This window comes from Chiloscyllium plagiosum, chromosome 19 (genome assembly GCF_004010195.1).
Source record: "Chiloscyllium plagiosum isolate BGI_BamShark_2017 chromosome 19, ASM401019v2, whole genome shotgun sequence".
Taxonomy (NCBI): domain Eukaryota; kingdom Metazoa; phylum Chordata; class Chondrichthyes; order Orectolobiformes; family Hemiscylliidae; genus Chiloscyllium; species Chiloscyllium plagiosum.
The window spans coordinates 47696273-47710609 of record NC_057728.1 but is presented as its reverse complement, the minus strand read 5'-3'; the positions used below and the strand labels follow the sequence as shown (position 1 = coordinate 47710609).

Below are 14337 nucleotides of genomic sequence, written 5' to 3'. Positions count from 1 at the left end.
GGCTCTCTGCCTTTATTCCTGACGAAGGGCTTTTGCCCAAAACGTCGATTTCGAAGCTCCTTGGATGCTGCCTGAACTGCTGTGCTCTTCCAGCACCACTAATCCAGAATCTGGTTTTCAGCATCTGCAGTCATTGTTTTTACCTCTGTAAGTGAGGGTTTGCCATGGGGTGGTAGGGCTACCAAATTTTATCTCTCCACCCTGGAGGCTTCCTGCCTCTATTCCTGATGAAGGGCTTTTGCCCGAAACGTCGATTTTCCTGCTCCTTGGATGCTGCCTGACCTGCTGTGCTTTTCCAGCACCACTCTGGTCTAAACTCTGGTTTCCAGCATCTGCACTCCTCTCTTTTGCCTACCAATAGATAATAGTCAGTTCAACTATTTTATTGTCTGTTAAAACCTTTGTCACAACCAAACTAGAATTTTTGATGTCCTGTGAACCATCAGGACAGGCAGAGGTTCAGTCTAATATTTTCTTTGAAAGATAACAATCCTAACACTACACCTATCTGACAGTACTGAAGATTCAGTTCATATGTTCAAAGTGTATCACTGGCCTTGAATCTACATCCTTCTGATTCTAAGGCATAAATACAAAATAATGAGGAAGCTGGAAATCTGAAACAAACGTTCAGAATGCTGGAGAAACTCAGCAGATCTGGCAACATCTCTGGAGAGAGAAACAGTTAACATTTCAGAAGTCAAGTTATTGCCAATGCGAAATTTGCTTGTGTCAGATAAGGGGGGAGTATTAATTTCCCAATTAAAGTACAGTGTGGTATAATTCATCTCTGGCATAAAAAAGATGGGAAATTGTATCAATAATCACCATACTTAACTCACTATAAATTTATGTGGGGTGTATGTGTAAATTCATACAGATGGCAGCACCTTATTGATAACCTTCATGTATCTGTCCCCATGTAGTGACCTTGGTTGGAACAAAATTGAATTTATACATCAAGAATCATTTATTTCTTCACCATCTTTAATCAAACTGTAAGTCTCTGAGTTCTAAATATTTCATGAGCGATACATAATTTGGAGCAATTTTCCGATGTGTAATAAATATACTTTTGTCCTTCATTACAGTGTTAATTTAGTATTGCAAATGAGCTGGTTTTCAGCCAATAAGATTGTTACATTTTCATTAGCATAAGAGCCTGTTTTTAAATTTATCACACCTAAATTCTGATCAAATTTTAACATAAGGTAGTTCTGAATTTCTTGTGAGCTATGCTTTCAATAAAAATCCCTTTTATAATAATCCCCTGAGCCTTTAAGACAACTTTAAAACAAAACTTTAAATTCCAAAGCCTTGACCCAGGATCTGACTCTCACCGTCTTTTCTCTCAAGTCAGATTTTCCACAGATCCCCGCAGGTTTACAAGGGAGAATTTTATGAGTCCTCAGTTCTGGTAGAAAGAAAGCGATACAAAAATTCATGTACTTCGCTGAATGATTTTTCAACCATGGCTGGAAGTTCCTGAGCAGTTCACACCAGAATTTCCATTTTGCCTCCTATTGAGCAAAGATTTTTGTCTTTGGAAAGTGCTTTACCTAAAGCCAAAGCCTGATTTTCTTAAAGAGAAAGTGTTCTGTGCCTTAGCCTTAATGCTTCCAGATCTCTCTGCTGGAAGTTATGTTCTGGAACCCAGCACCCATCATTCTTCATAGAATCTCTGCAATGTAAAAATAGACTATTCAATCCATACTGACTCTCTGAAAGCCAATCCCTCGCTTCACTGTTATCCCTGTAACCCCTAGTTTCCCATGACTAATCCACATAGCGTCCCTGCATATTATGAGCAATTTAGCATGGCTAATCTACACATCTTTAAACTGTGGGAGGAAACCCATGTAGACATGGGGAGAACATACAAACCCCACACAGACAGTCACCCAAGGTTGGAATCGAACCCAGGTCCTTGATGCTGTGAGACACCACTGCAAACAACTCTGCTACCATGCTGACCTGCAATACAGTTAGGGACTGGAGAGTGGGTGTAGCATTAAGGTGGGGAAACAGAAGCCACACATACGTTGCTCCTTCACAGTTCATGGAGGCACCTGCTCAGGAGAAAGTACATCTGCCTTCAGAGACAGATTTCCTCAATAGGATTTCTAAGATATGATTCATGGGCTCATAGACATTTGAGGAAAAGGTCTAAACCAGCAAGATCTTTGGAAAGAGAAGGTACACTTCTGAAGAAATCAGGTACCCCTTTGTGATTGTTAACAGTTGACATGAATGTGTCCCGCCTCAGGCGACTGTGTGGAGTTTGCACGTTCTCCCCGTGTCTGCGTGGGTTTCCTCCGGGTGCTCCAGTTTCCTCCCACAGTCCAAAGATGTGCAGATCAGGTGAATTGGCCATGCTAAATTGCCCGTAGTGTTAGGTAAGGAGTAAATGTAGGGGTATGGGTGGCTTGCGCTTCGGCGGGTCGGTTTGGACTTGTTGGGCCGACGGACCTGTTTCCACACTGTAATGTAATCTAATCTAATTTAAGTCATTTAAATCCCAAGCCCTTTACATTTTGGGGAAAACATTCAGCCTGTAGTTTGGGAAAAAAAAGCATTGTTAGTAATTTCACTGCCTGTGATTCAAGGATTAGTGTTGCCTTACTGTTTCTAAAACCTATCACAGTTTGATCGACAACTGCAAATGGTTCCGGTGACATTTGCTATCTTTGATGTGGGGCAATTAATATGTGCTTGTTTTTGAAAAGGGATTAAGTACTTTTAGAGATTTTAATATTATCTATTAGAATCATTTTAAGAATATATGAAGTTTGCAGCAGATAATTGAAACTTAATTTCATCTGACCGTGGCTCCTGAGAGCTGCCCATCTTGGGTATTGGAGGTTTAAAGGTGTAAAGACAAAGACTGGTGGACAGGGACATGAGTTGGTACTAAGTTGGGCATGAGGTGATAAAGGGCAATGAGGATGAGTGGGGTGTAATGGCTTGCTGGCCATGTGGGAAGCAATGGGAGATGGTTTATCTTGGCATGGATGAGCACAGGAAATGATTGGAAGTCTGAAGATTGAAAGCTGGAGTTGTTTTTTTTTATTTATTGTTTTTATTGCAACTGGACAAACTCCCACCCACTGAGACTAACTTTTTAAACAGGTTGCCTTTGGCATCTAGCTACTCTTGTAGCTGCATCCAGACTGTTTCCAGACGATGCAGTGAGCTTAATGCCGCCTGCCTTATTCCCTCCCACCCCCAATCTGTAAGTTGGACGTTGGTCTCCAGAATTAATTGGATAAGTTTGGTAAATCAGCTTGGTTGGCAAGTTTCAGAAACTGAAAGAAAAAGAACCAACTTAAAGGAAGCTCACATAGCCTTATGCAATGTTAAACTTCAGAAACATAACATCTGCACTCCCCTCCATCCCTACCAGCCTATGTGAAAAATCTCTCACTCAGTAATACTAATTATAGATTAAGTTGTTGACAGTTTCAGGCTACTTGACATTTCCTTTGCATTTATATTTCCTCAACTATGTCATGCTAGGATTATATCAAAGTAAATGTTACTCCTAAAATTTAACAAAGTAATTTGTAATTGATTCACATGCGAATAATCATTCCATGCAGTGACCTCACCTTCAATCTTCTGTCATCTCTTCCTGTATCTGGACTAAATGGATTAACACATCTCAAAATAACTGGCAATCAAGCTCTACAAGATTTGTTGCCTATAGAAAGCCTCCGGAACTTGAGGTAAGGAGATGAATACACAATTTATTTCTGCTTTAATCATTACCAGTGAGAAATTCATTAAGAAAGCAACTGAGGGGTTGTGAGTCATTTCAAGAATTGACCAGCTGGTAGGTTTTATTGGACTAGTAAATGAGATATAAAGAAAAACATGTGTAATAAGAGAAATTGCTGTTGAAACTCAACGGATCTGGTAACATCTCAGGAGACCAAAACAGAATTAACACTTTGAGTCCAATATGACTCTTCAGGGTTGAATCTTATATATTTTGGCTCAGTCTGAGTTGCATCAAGGTTATTGCAGAGTGTTTTTATGCAAGACCAAATTAGTTATCTTGGCGTATCTTACCAAATAAGTCACATTAATTACTTAACCCAATCCTAGGGTGTCTCTCATGTCTGATTCTGGCGTCATCTTGCCACATGTCATTCCCAGAACTCCTTGCTACTCAGTGGGCATCACCAGAACACTGCCATCCTTTGTGCCGTTGCCATCTTTCAACGGTCACTGTGCATCTGGGCAAGCATTGGCAGACTGATATTGCTCATTACCAGCAGCATAATGGCATATCAGCCACAAAACCACACTCCCCATGACACATACTTGGCACTCCATCACACATACAAACCCATTCTCTCACCCGAGCTGTAATTTAAGCAACACACCCAAAACTAGCTGTCTGAACACTCCATATCAGCACTAGTCTGTCCCCAGTGCCCACCTGCTTACCCACAACTTGTCATTGTCCTGTAGGAGAATGTCACACATAGGCAATTAGTTGGACAAATCCAAACAGAACCTTTCATTCACAGTTAGCTAAAGGAAACACAGACAAAACCAAAATAGGCTGAGGTTCACCAAAACAATGCAAAACAGATTTCGGGGAATCACATGCAATGAATATTTTACAGTCTGCAACTGTGTGCTCCTCCCAGTTCTCAACTGCCGGTACTGGGTGTTAATTGGGTTCTGTATAGCTTGTGGTGCCTAGTGCAGTTGAACTCTGTCATGACCAAACTTAGCTTCCATTTATCCAGTCCCCTCAGCACAGGACTGTTCCTGTTCTTCCAGTTCCTCAGCATCCAACGTATCGTCCCATTGCCTGCTCCAATTAAGTGGAGCACACCAGGATAATGTGGTACATTCTGTCCAAACTATAGTGGAGCTCCCCCCTCCCAGTCTGGTCTAAGCAGTGGAGCCACATGTTCAACAACCCTATTGTCTGTTCCACCATGGACCTGATTGCAGAATAGGTGATGTTGAACTTGCACTGAGCATCTGTCAATGCTATGATGAGCTATGGTCACTATGGGTTTCCCTTGCCTCCCCCAATAAGCAACCTTGTAAGGACCCTGGACCCTTAAACACACTAGTCTCATGAAAGTTTGCCAGAATGTAGGAGTCATGGTAGCTGCTGGGGTAGTGGGCACACACCTCTGGGAATCAAACAAAACCACTTTCTGATGATGAGTTCTGCAGCTTTATGACACAGTCTTGTCATTGCTGCATATGTACAGTCGATAGCATCCTGTAGCTGGGGGAAAACACGCAATATTCCTGAATCTTACAGCCCGGGCTGCAGTACTGACCTTGTCTTGGGAGATGAAATAGACTGGTGTGACGTTGTAGTGATGGTATCGGTCACTGTCTAGATGGATTTGTGGGTGCACAACTGGGAGATCGCATTCAGGAGCCAGTCTTTCTCTCTCTCTCACACACTCACGCACACACCCCACTGCAGTGATCTGAACAGCCACTGGGAGAGGTTGTTCTCCCTCTCCTGCAGTCTCAGCTCCCAATCCAGCCTCTGGCACTGTTCTGCCGCAGTGTCCCAGAACAGATGAATCCTCTGTCGGTGCTGCACCTTGCTCATGCCCAGGAAATGAAGTCGTGGTCGGGAACGTCCGAGCCTCCTGTGCATCCTTCGGCGGCCCTCCCCCCACCTCCCCGAGCAGCGTACTCCTTATCCTCTGGGGTGACCTGCTGCTGCTCCCCCTTGGGTGTCTCATTTCCCTAGTCCTCTTGCATCCACTTCACCTTCCCAGGGAGTTAGCCGCAGCAACAAACCTCCCATCACACTGGCAGGCCCCACTACTCTCAGTGGAAAGGACCCAAAATGGGATTAAAGGAGCAAAAAGAGTTTCGAAGGTCTCAGAGCAGTTTATTCATGGCATGCCCTGCAGCACAGTTCTCTGCACAATGAGATATGCCGCACTCAAACAGTGAGGGACGTGTGCCCTATATCCATCCACCGACAGCTTGGCATGTGCAGCAAGTTGGTCAAGGTGCCGTACCATATGTGTGACCACCCCCCAGTGCCAGAGAGAAGGGTGTACCGGGTGTGCTCTGACATCCTTCCTACCCCAGACCTACATTAAACGTACACCGGATGTCCTATGGCTCAAACAGGACTCCGGCAAGTTTAGTGAATAGCAATGCCCCTTCAGTTTTGGCAATTTGTAATTGAATTGCTGCTCACTTCCACATTACTTTAATGACCAAGTTCAGTTTGTAAACACCAATGGCATGATGCAAAACACCTTTAACCAGTATCTGACCACTCTGCAACATAGCAAGCGCGTGAAATAATTAGATGTTAAATGAGGTTGTGCTTTAATACTGCTGTGTCATGTATTTGTTGCTACAATATCCTAGCATACCACACCGCCCCCCTTCCAAAACTGACTACCATTGAGTTGGTAGAGGCATTCCAGCATTTTCCAGTTAGTATCGCTTAACTTCCAGGGAACGGAAAGTAATGGCAGGAAATGAAGATTGTGCTGGATACCATCTGTACCAGGCCTTGCCTGATCACCAGGCTTCTTCCAAAGCCTCCATGTTCCTTTTAACCTCTCACTGCCCCCACAGCCCATCTCCACCCATCCTCCCCATGTGGAAACCTGTCATATTGAAATTTGCCTGTAACTGCTCCCAGAACCCTGGCATTATACTGTTATGAAGCCCACCCTCGTTCTCTGTGCTCACCCTGGAGCCTTTCAATGCTAATTGCTGGTGAACCCTGCAATGCATGCCTGTGCTTCTAGAGGGCGCTGTCAGTGCCTCAGAGATGCCATGATGGTTATGATCAGTTGGTAGATGATCGATTTGGATGAGGGGTGCCAGAGGCTGATGCCTGTGAAACATTCCCTGAGATAGAGTTTGTTCATATGGAACATGGAAGTCATTTAGAGCAAGCAATCATCTGAATTCACTAAGTACCTGCTGTAGTTTTCATGCATGGTTTTCTCGACATCAAATTGACTTGGCGAGTTTTATAAAGAGCGAAAGATGAATATTAATGAGGCAAGTTGTGCTGTCAAGGAAGCATTTAACAACCAATAATCCCTCTTACTTGGTAGTCATGATTTTGAGGTGCCGGTGTCGGACTGGGGTGGAGAAAGTTAAAAATCACACAACACATATTAATGAGGCAAGTTGTGCTGTCAAGGAAGCATTTAACAACCAATAATCCCTCTTACTTGGTAGTCATGATTTTGAGGTGCCGGTGTTGGACTGGGGTGAAGAAAGTTAAAAATCACACAACACCAGGATTTAGTCCAACAGGTTTATTTGGAAGCACTAGCTTTCAGAGCACTGCTCCTTCACACAACCACATGATGAAGGAACAGCGCACCGAAAGTTAGTGCTTCCAAATAAACTTGTTGAACTATAACCTGGTGTTGTGTAGATTTTTAACTTCTCAATTGGTAACCCACCACTGCCTTGTGAGGAACTCACATGCCACTGTGAAAAGGATAAAAGATTAAGCTGATTGCTCCTGCCATTGCAATGGATCAAACAGATGTCTCACCTCGTTCTAACCCATCCCACTTTAGCTCACATTGCTCAGTCCCCTATAACAATCCACCCTCTGTTTCTCTCTTTACAGTTTCAAACAAGCCTGCTGAGTATCTCCAACACTTTCTGTTTTTATGACAGATCTCCAACATATGCAGTACTTTACATTTATTTGAACATATAATAAAACCTACACTGCAATAATTTCATGTTAAATAAAACAAGATGTCTGCTATATTTCTTTCAGACAATGTCATTCCTGTACTCTTAATGTTCCATTACTTTAAATCTTTAAATTCACAGGGTGTTAGAAATGCCCTATGCTTACCAATGCTGTGCATATGGATCTTGTGAAAGTTCCTACAAACTCACAAATCAGTGGGAGAAAGTTGAGAACAACAGTGAGGAGGAAGCTCACAAACAGGATGCTGGAATGCTGTCTGGTCAAGGTAATGGTAAATGACCAACCTGCTACTGAATGTGCTAAACCACTGAAATTAGATTAGATTAGAGTCTCCACAGTGTGGAAACAGGCCCTTCAGCCCAACAAGCCCACACCGCCCCTCCGAAGAGAAACCCATCCAAACCCATTCCATACCCTATATTTACCCCTGACTAAAGCACCTAACACTGTGGGCAATTTAGCATGGCCAATTCACCTGACCTGCACATCTTTGGATTGTGGGAGGAAACCGGAGCACCCGGAGGAAACCCACACAGACACGGGGAGAATATGCAAACTCCACACAGACAGACGGGAATCGAACCTGGGTCCCTGATGCTGTGAGGCAGCAGTGCTAACCACTGGGCCACCGTGCTGCCCCTAAATTCAGCTCCAAAATCTATTATAACTATTAGAGATATACAGCTCGGAAATAGACTCTTTGGTCCAACTCACCAATGGCCGACCAGACATCCTATATAAGTCTCTAAACCTTTCCTATTCATATACCCAACCAGATGCCTTTTACATGTTGTAATTGTACCAGCCTCCACCACTTCCTCTGGCAGCTCATTCCATGCGCACTCCACCCTTTGCAGGAAAAACATGCCCTTTAGGTCCCTTTTAAATCTTGCCTCACTCACCTTAAATCTATGCCCTCTAGTTTTGGACTTACCCATTGCGGGAAAAAGACCTTGCCTATTTACCCTAGCAATGCCCCTCATGATTTTATCAACCTCTATAAAGGTCACCCCTCAGCCTCCAATGTTCAAGGGAAAACTGCCCCAGCCTATTCAACCTCTTCCTATACCTCAAACCCTCCAACCCTAGCCACATCCTTATAAATCTTTTCAGAACCTTTCAAGATTCACAATATCCTTCTGATAGGAGGGAGGCCAGAATTGCATGCAATATTCCAAAAGTGGCCTAATCAATGTCCTGTACAGCTGCAACATGACCTCCCAACTGCTATACTCAGCGAAATGACCAATAAAGGCAAGCATACCAAATGCCACCTTCACTATCCTATCTACCTACGACTCTATTTTCAAGGAACTATGTATCTGCACTCCAAGGTCTCTTTGTTCAGCAACACTCCCCAGGACCTTACCATTAAGTGTATACGTCCTGCCCTGATTTGCCTTTCCAAAATGCAGCACTTCGCATTTATCTAAATTAGATTCCCTACAGTGTGGAAACAGGCTCTTCTGCCCAACCAGTACACACTGACCCTCTGAAGAGTAACCCACCCAGACCCATTTCCCTCTGACTAATGCATCTCGCACTATGGGCAATTTAGCATGGCCAATTCACCTGACCTGCACATCTTTGGACTGTGGGAGGAAACCCACACAGACACAGGGAGAATGTGCAAACTCTGCATAGACACTCACACAAGGTTGGAATCAAACCTGGGATCCTGGTGCTGTGAGGCAGCAGTGCTAACTACTGAGCCACTGTGCCGCCCCACTCCTCAGCCCATTGGCCCATCAGATCAAGACTCTGTTGTACTCTTAGGTAACCTTCTTCACTGCCCACTCCACCTCCAATTTTAGTATCATCTGCAAATTTACTAAACATGCATTCTATGTTCACATCCAAATCATTTACATAGATGACGAAAAGCAGTGGACCCAGCACCAATCCTTGTGGCACTCCACTGGTCACAGGCCTCCAGTCTGAAAGGCAACCCTCCTCCACCACCCTCTGCCTTCTACCTTCAAGTCAGTTCTGCATCCAAATAGCTAGTTCTCCCTCAGGAAAACAGAAAGCACATTGTTCTAGATTTCAATTTATCTCTGAGCACTTGATGATTGATATTGTGCTATTTCTCTACAAGTATTTGTATTCAGCCTACATGAGTATGATATAATGCAACTCAGGCAAGACTTGAATCCATCTGTCCTAGCTCAAAGGTTGGGGCACCATACTCTATTATATTCTAATTTCTGGGGGAAGGCAATGACCAAGTAGTATTATCATTAGAGTATTAATCCAGAGACCCTAGTAATGTTCTGATGACCTGGGTTGAAATTCTGCCAGAGTAGATGGTGGAATTTGAATTCCATTTTAAAAGTCTGGAATTAGGAGTCTAATGGTGACCATGGAAAACCATTGTTGGTTGTTGGAAAAACACATCTGGCTCACTAATGTCATTTAGGGAAGGAAACTGCTCTGGCCTACATATGACTCTAGACACACAGCAATGTGGCTGACACTGAACTGCCCTCTGGGCATTTAGGGATGGGTAATAAATACTGGCCTGGCCAGTGAAGCCCACATCCCACGAATGAATAAGAAAGAAGTCTTAAGTATTGAGACAAGTAGTCTCACCGATTATCATTTTCTTAAAGAAAAGAGTTCTCTGCCTGATGGCAGGTCCAACCCACCATGCCACAGCCTCCACCATGGGCAGGGGAAGGAGACAGGTCCCAAATCTACCCTTGAATGGTGTTTGAACCCTGTGCTGGTGGCACCAATCCTATCCACACCGGTCACCCAGTCAACTGAGCCAACCATCCCCTCCAAGGGATCCAAGTTGCAGCAGTAAGTACCTGTTTACACACATGCTATAGCCAATAAGCAATGGACAATGAAGGTAGAAATTTGAATTTCTTTCCAACACATCACTGCCCAGGAATCTCTCCCACTCATATTGCCTGCCAATGGAGTATGCTGAAATTATGTTATGAATGCATCTTCCTTGGCATGAAGACCTATAATGGAACTTGGAACAAAGAGCTTCTAGTTCAGAGGCAGTGCCACAAGACCTTCATCTTTTTGATGATGCACCCTTTAGAAAACATGATGGCAATTACAGTAGCATTGCCTATTGGTGGATATCGATGGGCAAAATCTAAGATAATGTAGGAAAGATGCATGAGGTTATTTATAGGGTTCAGAATGCATTGCCTGTTTGTGAAAGAAGGCTAGCAACAGAATGTTTGTGTGTGCAGGACAAAATTTATTTAATGCATAATGACTACTAAATTATATGTAATGTGCAGATGATCAGGACACTGACGATTTGCTAACAGACTTTGAAGAAGATCCTAAGGTCCATCATTCTGTCCAATGTGCTCCAGTTCCAGGTAAATTGAAAGCATTAAATAGCAATTTTGTATCCTTTTTCAAACAAAAACCTCGGTGCTTGCCCTCCACAATGATTCCACAAGCAGCTGATCCCAAAGACGAGAAATAAGTAGGTTTGACCCCTGGTCTATGCTTGGCTAAGTGATCCCAGTCACAACAATGGTATGAAACTCAGCAACAGAAATTGGAGACTGGAAGTTGAGCAAGGGTTCACTTTCAGAAATACATTTAATTAGCAAAATCTTCAAATTAAAAATTGCAGACTTAGAACCAATGTTTAGCAGCCCAAGTATGTCCTGAAAATTAAACACCAGACAAATCCAATCTGGCTGATTACTGCCATTTTAGTCTATTCTCAATCATCAGCAAAGTGATGGAATGACTGTAAGCAGTGCTACTAACTCAGCAATAACCTGCTCATAAACACTCAGCTTGGATTTCACTAGTTGAGAGTGTGTGGTGCTGGAAAAGCACAGCAAGTCATGTAGCATCCGAGAAGCAGGAGAATTTCCATTTCGGGCAGGAGCCCTTCATCAGGAATGAGGGGTTTCACTAGGGCCACTCAACTCTTGACCTCATTCCAACCTTGGCCCAAATGTGAACTAAAGAGCTGAATTCCGGAGGTGAGCTGCAGTTGATTGCAGTTGATGGAGCATTGCATCAAGGATCCCTCGCAGAACTGGAGTCAATGGCAATCAAGGGAAACCCCCCTCTAATAATTGGAGTTACTCCTAGCACAAAGAAAAATGGTTGTGGTTGTTGGAGGTCATTCATCTTGTCATGGGACATCTCTGCAGGATTTTTTGCGTACAGGTCTTGGCCCAAATCCTCAGTTGCTTCATCAATTACCTTCTCTCCATTAGAAGGTCAGACATGGGATGTTCATTGATAATTGTAAGTTGGATGCTAGAAATCCTGTGGCAAAACTCTGTCATTCCTGGCCACCATCTACAAGGCACAAGTCAGGATAGTGATGGAATGCTCTCCACTTGCCTGGATGGGTGCAGCTGCACAAAATGCTCCTCACCATCCAGTCCAAAGCAGCCCACTTGGCTGGCATCCCAGCCACCATCTTCACTATTCACTCCCATCACCACTGATGCTTAGTGGCAGCAGTGTACACCATCAACAGGATGCACTGGGGCAACTCACCAAGCCTCTTTCCACCTGCAGTTTCCCTACCCTTAACCTCTATCATCTAGACGGACAGGGCAGAAGACACAGGAAAACACCACCACCTGGAAGATCCACTCCCATCAGTTTACCACCCTGACTTGGAAATGTATCGCCATTCTGTTACTGAGTCGAAATCCTGGAACTCTCCTCTTAATAGCAGTCTGAGACTGAGCTGCAGCAGTTCAAGAATGCAGCTCATCACCACCTTCTCAAGGGCACTTCGAGGTGGACAATAACTGCTGGCCTAGCCAGCAATGCCATATCTCTTAAACAACTAAAAGAAAGGAAGTTCTTCATGTGGACTGTGAGCAATCTGTGGAATGGACTACTAGATGATGTATTGGAGACAAATATCTTAGGAAGAGTTAAATGTTAGCAATAGTTGAGCGAAAATTGTCTGAATCATCTGTATCCATTTTATGATTTCCAAAATAATTTGTTCTTTGTCAAATACCATCCTTATCCAATACTTCTCCAATGCCATTCATTTGGGTGAGACAGCACTTACTTGGATCTATTCTTATCTTTCTAATCATAGCCAAAATGCCACTTGCAATGGCATCTCCTCCTGTCATTTCTGGTGTCCATCAAGGATGTATCCTTGACCCTCCTATTTCTCATTCACATACAGCCCTGGTGATATCATCCCAACTTAGTGTTAGTTTTCACATGTACATAGATAACACCCAACTCTACTTCACCACCATCATTTCACCATTTCGAAATAATTATGTTATTTATCTGTCATCTATTACTGGATGAACAGAAATTTCCTCTGTTAAGTATTGGAAAGACTGAAGCTATTGTTTCCTGTCCCACTCCAAATATTGTTCCCTAACTACTAACTTCATATCTTACCCTGGCAGTTGTTTGAAACTCAACCCATCTGTTCACAGTAAAATGAAACTTGTGGATGCTGGAAATCTGCCCAAAACCGAAATTGCTGGAGAAACCCAACAGGTCTGGCAGCATCTATGGAGAGAAAGCAGAATCAATATTTCAGGTCCCGTGACCCTTCTTAACAACACCCTGAAGAAAGGTTACTGGACCTGAAATGTTATCTCCGTTTTTCTCTCCACAGAGGCTGACAAATCTGTTGAGTTTCTCAAGCAATTTCTGTTTTTGTTTCAGTCTGTCCCCATTTTATATGGGCCCTGAGATGAGCTTGCAACCACATATTCATATCTGCATTAAGATTCCTTCTTTCCATCTTCATAACATTACCTTTCTTTGCCCCTTCCTCACCTTAATCCCTTGTTACCGTTAGACTTGACTAATATGCTGCTGCCTGACCTCCCACATTGTACCAACCATGAACTCAAGGTTACAAACTGTGCTGCCTATGTTTTTTTGATAGGAAGTCCTTTCCACAATTGCTCTGTGCAGAATGTTTTAAATCTCTATTCTTGCAATCTTTGCCAGCCCAATGAAATATCCAGGGGAGAAAGTGAGGTCTGCAGATGCTGGAGATCAGAGCTGAAAATGTGTTGCTGGAAAAGCGCAGCAGGTCAGGCAGCATCCAGGGAACAGGAGAATCGATGTTTCGGGCATAAGCCCTTCTTCCTGAAGAAGGGCTTATGCCCGAAACGTCGATTCTCCTGTTCCCTGGATGCTGCCTGACCTGCTGCGCTTTTCCAGCAACACATTTTCAGCAATGAAATATCCACTCTCATCTAGCTCTCTGGTTTTAATTGCTCCATAATTGATGGCTATGGTTTTAGATGCCCAAGCTTTGACACCCTCTGACTCTACCTCTTTCTTTCTTAACATGCTCCTTACAACTCCCCTTTGAGCAGGCTTTTGGTTATATTCTCCTTTGGGTATCAATGTTTTATTTAATAACACAGTTCTGAAATGTCTTATGAGAGGTTATTCAGTTAAAAACACTATTATAAATTCCAGCTGATGTTTTATTTAATGAATAAATAGAAGGAAAGGGAGATTTTTTCCAGCCGGGGTGTGGTGAGAGTCTGGAACTCATTGAGCCAGAAACTCTCATAACATTCAGTGTTTAGATACTCAATTGTGTAGCCATAGCCTGCATGGATACAGCTCAAAGCTAGAAAATTGGATTAATTTTCAGATTTTTGTTGGCTAATATGGAC

General features: G+C 43.3%; 1 protein-coding gene across 5 annotated transcripts in view; it reads left to right on the top strand.

Annotated features, from left to right (window-relative positions):
* The window catches only part of LOC122559759 (leucine-rich repeat-containing G-protein coupled receptor 5-like), a 166877-nt gene that overhangs the window by 148568 nt on the left and 3972 nt on the right, over nt 1–14337 (top strand). For 4 of the 5 annotated variants that reach the window (XM_043709740.1, XM_043709737.1, XM_043709735.1 and 1 more), the window contains exons 14-17: nt 927–998; nt 3600–3725; nt 7825–7970; nt 10972–11055. In XM_043709740.1, coding sequence (XP_043565675.1) covers nt 927–998; nt 3600–3725; nt 7825–7970; nt 10972–11055 — 428 coding nt within the window. The remainder of the gene's footprint in view (nt 1–926; nt 999–3599; nt 3726–7824; nt 7971–10971; nt 11056–14337) is intronic. The other variant, XM_043709736.1, reaches the window with a different exon arrangement.